General features: G+C 46.7%; 1 protein-coding gene across 1 annotated transcript in view; it reads right to left on the bottom strand.

The window, feature by feature from the left end:
• Window positions 1-7,559: 7,559 nt before the first annotated feature.
• LOC120924717 (early activation antigen CD69-like) overlaps window positions 7,560-12,374 on the bottom strand; it is a 119,185-nt gene continuing 114,370 nt past the window's right edge. Inside the window, exon 11 of the mRNA XM_040335730.1 lies at window positions 7,560-8,034. Coding sequence (XP_040191664.1) covers window positions 7,920-8,034 — 115 coding nt within the window. The 3' untranslated portion in view covers window positions 7,560-7,919. The remainder of the gene's footprint in view (window positions 8,035-12,374) is intronic.

Below are 12,374 nucleotides of genomic sequence, written 5' to 3' on the forward strand. Positions count from 1 at the left end.
TATTTATGGCTCTCTGGTCAGGAAGTAATGAGGGTGTTTGGGTTGAAGAGTTTTATGGACAGTTAGTGATATGGAAGGTGATGGTCAGGGTGATGTATTCTGGTAATGACCACCAATATAAGTGAATTATAAACAGTTGTTGACATTTTCGAGTCTTATAGACAGAGGGTGGTGGTTATGGTTATGTATTCTGGTAATTACCACCAAGAGAAGTGTCTTATGGACAGTTGATGATATGGAGGGTGATGGTCATGGTGATGTATTCCAGCAATGACCATTAATAGATGTGTCTTATGGACAGTTGATGATATGGAGGGTGATGGTCATGGTGATGTAATTTGGCAATGACCACCAATATAAGTCAATTATAAACAGTTGGTGAAATTTTTGTGCACAAGACACTAGTCTTATGGACAGAGGGTGATGGTCATGGTTATGTATTCTGGTGGCAATGACCACCAATAGAAGAGTCTTATGGACAGTTGGTGAAATAGAGGGTGATGGTCATGGTGATGTATTTTGGCAATGACCACCAATATGAGTTTCTTATGAACAGTTGGTGACATTTTCAAGCACAAGACATATATATATATATGCACACTGGTAATTTGAGCCCCAACTGCTTTAATAAATGTCCTCACTTTGTTCTCCCACACCCCTCCCCGGGTTACCTGCTCTCTGAGCGCTCCTCCGGTCAGACTCGGCGTCCTCCTCCATGGTGTCTCTGCTCTCATATGATGTTCTGTGGTCTCCAGCAGGAGGGGAAGAGGTAATGAGACCTGAGAGCTCCTCTATGTCTGCAGACTGTGGTCAGCCGTGTACAGGGACAGGAGGAACAAGACTGTGACATCTATTAGACACAATGGGGCTGATTTGGTAAAAGAAATGAAGAAGAGACGGGAGATCACATGAAAGTGAAAACTCGATCTAGCTGATCATATAGAGATGTCCAATGAGCAGGTCAACATTTTATCTGAAAATTAAATACAGAAAGATTTAGAACCCACATTGTTGCACACTAAGCAATTTAATGCACCAGAGGAATAGTTCCAAGCATCTTGGTCAGTTTGACTTGCTAACCAGAGAAAGATCCTTCTTTGAATGTAGAGGAAGGAGATGAGAGCTTACCTTGAGAAAGTATAAAGAGAACTGCAAAAGTTATCAGCGCCTGCAATACCACCAGCCACCACTAAAGGGCTACTCACCCAAATTTAGCTATCTGGACTCACATAGGCAGATTCAAATCTTGCATACAATCTGGTGTACTCTAAATGTGAGTAACGTCTTGATTGTTCACACACGTATTTGAGATTGCCCAAGCTATCCTGTGAGCTGGAATTGCTACCCCCTGCAGCTTGTCAGATGATAGGTCTGCTAGGTAGCCCTAAATATATAGATTTTTTAAAACTGATAACATACAGTCACTGATAACATAATGCAATGATCTCTCTAGGAGCTATGACTTATTAGCGTAGTTCCCCAAAGGATGCTTAATAATTCTGTTTTTTGTAAAGTGATATTAGAGGCAGATTTTTTCCATACTTAGAAGTCATACTTAGTACCTGCTCTGTGTAATGGTATTGCACCCCGGTTCTTCCTCCTCTTCTTGGGTCCCCCCCCTCTGGTGCTCCTGGCCCTTCTCTCCTGCCGAGTGCCCCCATAGCAAGCAGCTTGTAGAAATAGAAGGTGGGATGGGGTTCAGATCTGGAGTGGAAGGTGGGATGGGGTTCACATCTGGAGCAAAAGGTAGGATGGGGTTCAGATCTGGAGTGGAAGGTAGGATGGGGTTCAGATCTGGAGTGGAAGGTGAGGGGTTCAGATCTGGAGTGGAAGGTGGGATGGGATTCACATCTGGAGTAAAAGGTAGGATGGGGTTCAGATCTGGAGTGGAAGGTAGGATGGGTTTCAGATCTGGAGTGGAAGGTGGGCAGTTCAGATCTGGATTGGAAGGTGGGATGGGGTTCAGATCTGGAGTGGAAGGTGGGGGGTTCAAATCTGGAGTGGAAGGTGGGATGGGGTTCAGATCTGGAGTGGAAGGTGGGATGGGGTTCACATCTGGAGTGGAAGGTGGGGGGTTCAGATTTGGAGTGGAAGGTGGGATGGGGTTCACATCTGGAGTGGAAGGTGGGATGGGGTTCACATCTGGAGTGGAAGGTGGGGGGTTCAGATCTGGAGTGGAAGGTGGGATGGGGTTCACATCTGGAGTGGAAGGTGGGATGGGGTTCACATCTGGAGTGGAAGGTGGGGGGTTCAGATTTGGAGTGGAAGGTGGGGGGTTCAGATTTGGAGTGGAAGGTGGGATGGGGTGCACATCTGGGGTGGAAGGTAGAATGGGGTTCCGATCTGGAGTGGAAGGTGGGATGGGGTTCCGTTCTGGAGTGGAAGGTGGGATGGGTTTCAGATCTGGAGTGGAAGGTTGGATGGGGTTCAGATCTGGAGTAGAAGGTGGGATGGTAGTAGTAGAGTAGGTATCATAGGTGAACTAGTAGGCCTCAGCTTGGAGCATTGGTATTGAAGTGGTCAACAGAAGGGCTAAGATGTTGTATACCTTAGTCAAGGGGTAGGCAACCTCGGCACTCCAGCTGTGGTGAAATCCCATCATGCCTCTGCCTCTAGGAGTCATGCCTATGAATGGCAGGGTCTTGCAATGTCTCATGGGACTTGAAGTTTCACCACAGCTGGAGGGCCGAGGTTGCCTACCCCTGCCTTAGTCCATAGTCATTGTACAACTGGACAGGTCCACAAGGTGTGGAGGGATGTCCCCAGATCTGGACACCCTCGAAGCAAACTCCCATATATTCCAAGGTGAATTTTGAAATTTTAGTCGGGGTCAAATACCAATGGGTCACATGGTATTTGGTAAGGGAGGCCAACTGAACAGCTTGGAAATATTGATATGAACTCCTAGGCTGCCTTGGGGTCTATCATGATAAAGAGTGTAGCTAGCAAGTCCAGGATTGTGATGGCATCAAATGAATTATCTCATCTGGCTTTGTTGTGTACGTGAAATATGGGAGGGGACTCAGAAGAGATATAGTGACTTCAGCAGATAAGTCATCCTAATTGCTGCAATACAGCCTAACCAAGATAGAGGGAAGGTGGAGCAGATAATTAACAAGTGATTAAGTTCATGAAAAAGTGGTGGGGAATTTGCCTCGTAGAGAGTATCATATTAGGAGATGAGATTAATTCCTAGGTACGGGAGGCATTTCAATTCCCACGAGGAGGGGGAAGAGACCACTAAATGATTTTGAAACATTCAAAATCTTGGATTTGGTGTGGTTGATATGAAGACGAGAGAGCAGTGGTGGCAGGTGGTATTTTTTTGGGGGAGCGGCAAATAGTGACACCACCCCCCCCCCCCCAGTCAGGAGCACTTACCCCATCTATGGCGGGCAGCGCTTCTCCCAGGCTTCACCGGCGGCTTCCCCTGCTCTCTGCGGTCATCGCAGGGGCTTCACTTTACGGCAGCGGCTTCCCCTTCCCCTGCTTTACGCGGGCATCTCGGTGGCTTCCCCTTCCCCTGTTCTCAGTGGGTATCACGGTGGCAGTGGCAGCTTCTGTTTCCTCCCTCCTCCTCGGAAGCCAATCAGGACGCTTCTCCTTTTTTCTGCCAACCAGGAAAAGGGTCTCAAACCCGCATCCTGATTGGCTGGGTGGAGGATCAGGCCTCGTACACACGACCAAGTTTCTCGGCAAAAAACAGCAAGAAACTTGCTGGGAGATATTTTTTTGCAGAGGAAACCGGTCGTGTGTACATTTTCGTCGAGGAAACTGTCGAGAAACTCGACGAGCCAAAAAGAGAGCAAGTTCTCTATTTCCTCTACGGGAATGGAGAAACTTGCCTTGTCGAGTTTCTCAACAGCCTGACAAGGAACTCGACGAGGAAAATAGTGTGTTTCGCCTTTCGAGTTCCTTGGTCGTGTGTACGAGGCCTCAGTGTTTGAATAGAGAATATTAATTTGCTATTGTAACACACCTGGGTGGGCTAGTAGTACACTGCTCTGGCCCACGAGCCCACCCTAGTTGAGCCTCTGCTTAAAAAAAACACCCCCATTGGAATTCATGCATACGGTGTCCTAAAAGGGGCCGGACACATGGATAGGGGGGCGGCCCCCGGGTGCTCCTAACGGATGGACCGCCACTGCCAGAGAGACTACCATAGTGGGACAAAAGGGTTTTAAGGTTAGGGAGAGTGACCATAGGGTTGATTACAACCATTAAAAAATCATTGATTATTTGGTAGTAGGGATGAGACCGATGTTCGAGTCCAACGTTGGGTGTTTGCCGAATAGCGAACAATTTGCGGTGTTCGAAAAGTCGCGGAACACTCTTTAAAAGTCTATGGGAGAACTCAAAAGTGCTAATTTTAAAGGCTTATATGCAAGTTATTGTCATAAAAAGGTGTTTGGGTTGATCCGGGTCCTGCCCCAGGGGACATGTATCAATGCAAAAAAAGTTTTAAAAATGTAAGTATTTCAGGAGCAGTGATTTTAATAATGCTTAAAGTGAAACAATAAAAGTGAAATATTCCTTTAAATTTCGTACCTGGGGGTGTCTATAGTATGCATGTAAAGTAGCGCATGTTTCCCGTGTTTAGAACTGTCCCTGCACAAAATGACATTTCTAAAGGAAAAAAGGTAATTTAAAATGAATCGCGGCTATAATGAATTGTCGGGTCCCGGCAATACAGATAAAAGTCATTGGGTCTGGTATGAATAATAAGGGGAACCCCGAACCAAAAGTAACGAAAACAATTGTGTGGGGGTCCCCCCAAATTCCATACCAGGTCCTTCAGGTCTGGTATGGATATAAAGGGGAACCCTGCACCATTTTTTTTTAAATGGCTTAGGGGTCCCCCTCAAAATCCATACCAGACCCTTATCCGAGCACGCAACCTGGCAGGCCGCAGGAAAAGAGGGAAGGACGAGAGAGTGCCCCCCCTGAACCGTACCAGGCCACATGCCCTCAACATGTGGGAGTGCTTCGGAGTCACCCCCAAAGCACCTTGTTCCCATGTTGATGGGGACAAGGGCCTCATCCCCACAACCCTTGCCCAGTGGTTGTGGGGGTCTGCGGGTGGGGGGGCTTATCGGAATCTGGAAGCCCCCTTTAACAAGGGGACCCCCAGATCCCTCCCCCATGTGAATTGGTAATGGGGGTAACCCCTACCATTTCACCAAAAAAAGAGTCAAAAATGGAAAAAAAGCAAGAGCCAGCTTGGGACAAGTCTTTTATTAACCACTCAAGGACCAGTGCACGACTATTTACGTCAACACAATGGCTCCTGTGGGCAGATGGGCGTACCTGTATGTCCCCTGAAGGGCCTGGTATGGAATTTGGGGGGACCCCCAAGCAATTTTTTTTATTTTAGTTCGGGGACTGGGGAACCCATGTCGTTTCTTTCAATGACTTTGATCTGTTTTGCCAGGACCGACAATTTATTATACCCGTGAACAGTTTTTAATTACTTTTTTCCTTTAGAGATGCAATTTTGCTGCAGGAACAGTTCTAAACACGGGAAAAATGCGCCACTTTACAGGCATACTATAGACACCCCCCCAGGTATGAAATGTTTATTGTTTCACTTTAAACATTATTAAAATCACTGCTTCTAAAAAAAACGGAAGTTTTTAAAACTTTTTTTTTTGCATTGATACATGTCCCCTGGGGCAGGACCCTGGTCCCCAAACACTCCCTGGGGCAGGACCCGGGTCCCCAAACACTCCCCTGGGGCAGGACCCAGGTCCCCAAACACGTTTTAAGTATAAATAACTTGCATATAAGCCTTTAAAATTAGCACTTTTGATTTCTCCCATAGACTTTAACGGTGTTCAAAATAATTTTTTGCCTGTTCGCAAGTTCTGGTGCGAACCGAACCAGGAAGGGTGGGGGTGGGGGGGTTCGGCTCATCCTTATTTGGTGGCACTACAAACGAAAACTCCACCTGTTGATTTGATCTCCCACACCCCTCTCCCGGGTTACCTGCTCTCTGAGCGCTGCTCCGGTCAGACTCGGCGTCCTCCTCCATGGTGTCTCTGCTCTCATATGATGTTCTGTGGTCTCTCCAGCCGGAGGGGAAGAGGTAATGAGACCTGAGAGCTCCTCTGTGGTCGGCCGTGTACGGGGACAGGAGGAACAGGGGTGTGATGTCTAATAGAGATGATGGGGCTGATTTACTAAAGGAAATGAAGAAGAGACGGGGGATCACACGAGAGTGCAAACATGACCCCTGAGTCCATCTATCTGATCGTACAGAGATGTCCAATGTGTGCGGAGAGGTCCTAGGTTACTGTTTGTGTAGAACATCCAAATAATGATACTTTGTGTCTTCTATCTCTATAAGGTCCTCCTACTCTTTATTCTACTAAGGAAGGTGTCTACATTTTACATCGGCTCCGATGGGTCTTTGTATCCCAATGTTGGTCCCTCTGTCATTCCTCTCACATCTGTATTTCACCCATTTATAAAAGGGGTTTCCATAGTTGTGTTTGGCAACTGGAATTACCATTCTTCACCTTTCCAGTTTTTACCTTTGGAATTATGATTTTACAATTTATAAATCTTAGTGCTGTTTGCCTTCCTTTTTCTCCAATCAGGGAGAAGTGGGTAAGAAGAGGGTTACCATTCCCAGGGAAAGGGATGGGGGGGGATGGGGCACAATTACACCATCCACTGGTATTAGAAGATGGCTCTTCTGGTGAGGGAGCTCGTTGATGGCACATCTCTGGAATGGAGGTGAGTATAGTTCCTCTTCCACAACCCATTGCAGTGTTTCGGTCCCCCCCCCCATGTGTTTAACAAGATGTGCAAAAAGCTGAATTTTGTGTTGGCGGCATGAAGCCCTCTATTTATAAAGGGAAACTGATATTATTATATTATTTTGGTGGATCGCATGCAGTTTTTTTTTCATGGGGTCCCCCTCTTCTGTCCTCAACTCAAATATCATCTACTCGCCCACCACCCACCTCCGAGGATCACCATTACAGTGTATTCTATGACAAACCCCACCTCCGAGGATCACCAATCCAGTGTATTCTATGACAAACCCCACCTCTGAGGATCACCATTCCAGTGTATTCTATGACAAACCCCATCTCCGAGGATCACCATTCCAGTGTATTCTATGACAAACCCCACCTCCGAGGATCACCATTCCAGTGTATTCTATGACAAACCCCACCTCCGAGGATCTCCATTTCAGTGTATTCTATGACAAACCCCACCTCCGAGGATCACCATTCCAGTGTATTCTATGACAAACCCCACCTCCGAGGATCTCCATTCCAGTGTATTCTATGACAAACCCCACCTCCGAGGATCACCATTCCAGTGTATTCTATGACAAACCCCACCTCCGAGGATCACCATTCCAGTGTATTCTATGACAAACACTCCTGGCTCTGAGGAGGCATCTGAGAATGGAGTCAGAAAGATCTTCTTACTTTAAAATGCTCTGAGATTCAGGACACAAATATTGGCATCAATCATTTTATTACTTGACTAATACAGAAATTAACAAGGAGGAGCAACAACTATGACTTCATCCATACTTTATATACAATTCAGAATAATTGCAGAGAAACCAGAACATTCACACAGAGTTCCTCAGATCAGTGCGGTCACACAGTGTTCCTCAGATCAGTGCGGTCACACAGTGTTCCTCAGATCAGTGCGGTCACACAGTGTTCCTCAGATCAGTGTGGTCACACAGTGTTCCTCAGATCAGTGCGGTCACACAGAGTTCCTCAGATCAGTGCGGTCACACAGTGTTCCTCAGATCAGTGCAGTCACACAGTGTTCCTCAGATCAGTGCGGTTACACAGAGTTCCTCAGATCAGTGCAGTCACACAGTGTTCCTCAGATAAGTGCAGTCACACAGTGTTCCTCAGATCAGTGCGGTCACAGTGTTCCTCAGATCAGTGCGGCCACACGGTGTCTCTTTCACAGATATAGTAAAGTTCTGCATAACAATTATCCCGTGTCAGACGAGATTCAAGCTTGGCACAGCTTCCAGTCCCTTCAGTGACAGTTCTAGACAGGAGATAAAGTCTGGTGAGAGAATTCCCACAGTCATTGTAGATGAGCAGAAATGGACAGAGGGGAGGTAGAGGAGAACATTGGACAGAGGGGAGGTAGAGGAGAACATTGGACGGAGGGGAGGTAGAGGAGAACATTGGACAGAGGAGAACATTGGACATAGGGGAGGTAGAGGAGAACATTGGACAGAGGGGAGGTAGAGGAGAACATTGGACATAGGGGAGGTAGAGGAGAACATTGGACAGAGGGGAGGTAGAGGAGAACATTGGACAGAGGGGAGGTAGAGGAGAACATTGCACGGAGGGGAGGTAGAGGAGAACATTGGACAGAGAGGAGGTAGAGGAGAACATTGGACAGAGGGGAGGTAGAGGAGAACATTGGACGGAGGGGAGGTAGAGGAGAACATTGGACAGAGGGGAAGTAGAGGAGAACATTGGACAGAGGGGAGGTAGAGGAGAACATTGGACAGAGGGGAGGTAGAGGAGAACATTGGACAGAGGGGAGGTAGAGGAGAACATTGGACAGAGGGGAAGTAGAGGAGAACATTGGACAGAGGGGAGGTAGAGGAGAACATTGGACAGAGGGGAGGTAGAGGAGAACATTGGACAGAGGGGAGGTAGAGGAGAACATTGGACAGAGGGGAGATAGAGGAGAACATTGGACAGAGGGGAGGTAGAGGAGAACATTGGACAGAGGGGAGGTAGAGGAGAACATTGGACAGAGGGGAGGTAGAGGAGAACATTGGACAGAGGGGAGGTAGAGGAGAACATTGGACAGAGGGGAGGTAGAGGAGAACATTGCACGGAGGGGAGGTAGAGGAGAACATTGGACAGAGGGGAGGTAGAGGAGAACATTGGACAGAGGGGAGGTAGAGGAGAACATTGCACGGAGGGGAGGTAGAGGAGAACATTGGACAGAGGGGAGGTAGAGGAGAACATTGGACAGAGGGGAGGTAGAGGAGAACATTGGACGGAGGAGAGGTAGAGGAGAACATTGGACGGAGGGGAGGTAGAGGAGAACATTGGACAGATGGGAGGTAGAGGAGAACATTGGACAGAGGGGAGGTAGAGGAGAACATTGGACAGAGGGGAAGTAGAGGAGAACATTGGACAGAGGGGAGGTAGAGGAGAACATTGGACGGAGGTCTCACACCGGCTCCTACACTTGAGAGTCTGGTGATGAGATTCCATGGAGGACACTGCACAGATATAACATGTCCGCTACCATTACAAGTGAAGGTGGTCACAGGATTGTTACTGGTGGGTGACCGGTGTCCATACCAACCCCTCCCCCTCTGTCTCCCGACAGAGAGAACTGCCTTAGGAGAGCTGCCATAAGGGGACTGCTATAGGGGATCTTTTCCAAACAAGGGACTATAATGCCGCGTACACACAATCGGAAAATTCCAACAAGAAAACAGTGGATTTTTTTCTGGCGGAATATTCGCTCAAACTTATCTTGCATACACACGGTCACACAAATGTTGTCGGAAATTCCGAACGCCAAGAACGCTGTGACATACAAGACGTACGACGGCGCTATTAAAGGGAAGTTCAATACCAGTCGTGTTAGTAGAAGTTTGGTGAGAGACGATTCGCGCTTTTCAGCCCATAACAGCGTGACAAATGTGCTATCTCCATTACGAACGTTAGTTTTACCAGACCGAGCGCTTCCGTCTCGTACTTGATTCAGAGCATGTGTGGAATTTAGGGCGTCGGAATTGTCCACACGCGAACGGAATTTACGAGAACGGATTTTGTTGTCGGAAAATTTGAGAACCGGCTCTCAAATTTTTGTTGTCGGAAATTCCGACAGCAAATGTCCGATGGAGCCCACACACGGTCGGAATTTCCGACAACAAGCTCCCATCGAACATTTGTTGTCGGAAATTCCGAGCGTGTGTACGCGGCATAAGAGTGCAGATATAAGAGATCTGTCACAGTGGGGTACCATAGGAGATATATCACACCACCCCCCCCCTTATACTCACATGTATTTCTCACTGGGTGTCAGGGTTCAGTAAAGAGAAAAATCTGTTCTGTTTGTGCTGTGTGTGTGCAAATCTTTGAGGAGGAAGAGGAAAGAGGAGGAAGAGGAAGGAGGAGGAAGAGGAAGGAGGATGAAGAGGGAGGAGGAGGAAAAGTAAGGAGGAGGAAGAGGAAGGAGGAGGAAAAGGAAGGAGGAGGGAGAGGAAGGAGGAGGAAGAGTAAGGAGGAGGAAGGAGGAGGAAGAGGAAGGAGGAGGAATGAGGAGGAAGAGTAAGGAGGAGGAAGAGGAATGAGGAGGAAGAGTAAGGAGGAGGAAGAGGAAGGAGGAGGAAGAGTAAGAAGGAGGAGGAGGAAGAGGGAGGAAGAGGAAGGAGGAGGAAGAGGAAGGAGGAGGAAGAGGAAGGAGGAGGAAGAGGAAGGAGGAGGAAGAGGAAGGGGGAGGAAGAGTAAGGAGGAGGAGGAGGAAGAGGGAGGAAGAGGAAGGAGGAGGAAGAGGAAGGAGGAGGAAGCCTGACTACAGAGATGTGTATCTAATGATTAATATAAAAAAAGTCCTGAGATACATACTCCATGCTGCCATCTGACCATTTTCCTGTCCACACTCCATCTTTGTAATGATGTCGGGTTAATCCGACCCAGAATTCCTTCCCTGTGATGGTCACCAGTCTCTGGATAACACAACACACAACACATTATTCATCTTATTCCTATCACCTTCCTGGATGTCTCTTGAGAAACACAAGTTACTGTCCACCCCACACCCAACCCAGTGACCCCGACACTGACCTGTAGGGTCTTCTCCTTCACCGGGGCCAGTCTGGAGCCACGTTCTGTACAATCTTTATCACTGAGTGATCGTGTCATCTTATTCTCAGAGAGGAAATAACATTTATCATTGATGGAGATCCAGAGATCCGGACATCTAGGAGACCGTCCTGTAATATGGAATAATTGAGACCGTCCTGTAATATGAAATTATAGAGACAGTCAGTAATGATGAAGAGACAGCTGGACACAGGAGAGACGGTCCTATAATATGGAATAATAGAGACAGTCAGTAATGATGAAGAGACAGCTGGACACAGGAGAGACGGTCCTGTAATATGGAATAATAGATACAGTCAGTAATTTTGAAGAGACATATAGAGTATCTTGCGTAGTCTGATATGTCTAGGGGGGATGGGAACTGTCGTCTCTCATGTCTTCTTTTTTTTTTTCAAATTCTTTATTTTTATACAATTTTCACATTCAGCTTGTAATTTCCACGCTCCTATACCATCTTATTTTACACCTTACGTAATTATCATCTTATATTTTCTTATCTCCTAACCAATTCCTTGAATCACTGTAAATTGTCATTGTCTTTTCCTGTCTTTCTGCTCTTGCGAGAATGTTATCCCCAGATCTCTTTCCCATGCCTGTAAGGACGTCAGTTCTTGTGGCGTCTCTGAGTGAATTAATATCCCGTATAAATGTGATAACAAGTGTCTCGCCGGGTTCCCTTTCAGGCACATCCGCTCAAATCTTGACAATGTTCTACTTTCTGTATTTCCCTTTGTTCGTATAAACGCTTCTAATTGCACCATTCGGAGAAAGTGCTATTTCTTTTTCCATCTCTTTTTTTTGTCATTAGTCGATTTTCTTTTGAGAAATGAACAACCCTCCAGATACCTCTTTGTCGTAGGGCCACAAATTTTCGATCTGTCAACCCTGGTTGTAATGCCATGGTACCCAGGATCGGAGTCATCGGATTCAGGTATATTGACAGATTTGTTTTTTTGAAAATCTTTTTAGTTATGGTCGCTCCTATCATCGGATGTTTCTTTATTTCCGATGATATTTCCGTTTCTGGGGTCCAGACAAGACCTTCCAACGCTACATCCACCGTCGCCTGTTCCATCTCTATTCAGGGTTTCTTATTAAGCCCACACCACTCCATTACTCTAACTAAGTGAGACGCTTCCTGATATTTTACTGGGTCTGGAAACCCAATCCCTCCTTCTCTTTTTGGTAGAGACAGAATAGTTCTTCGTACTCTTACTGGTTTCCCAGCCCACATAAAGGTCTCTTAGAAAACTTGGGGGGATTTTAATTGGTAGGGTCTGTATTAAATACAAAAGTCTCGGTAGCACATTCATCTTTATTCTATTTGTCCGGCCAAACCATGTAAAGATTTCTTTGTCCCATCTCAATAAGTCTAGTTTGATACACATTGTAAATTTACCTGCACTGTCTCCATTGTATGGGCCCCAGAGCATTACTTTTCCCAGGGGCCCATGATGCTGTTAAGACGGCCCTGGCTGTAAATCTTGCAAAAGCTTCTTTGCTTTTCTTAGTTTAACACAT

This window comes from Rana temporaria, chromosome 1 (assembly GCF_905171775.1).
Source record: "Rana temporaria chromosome 1, aRanTem1.1, whole genome shotgun sequence".
Classification (NCBI taxonomy): domain Eukaryota; kingdom Metazoa; phylum Chordata; class Amphibia; order Anura; family Ranidae; genus Rana; species Rana temporaria.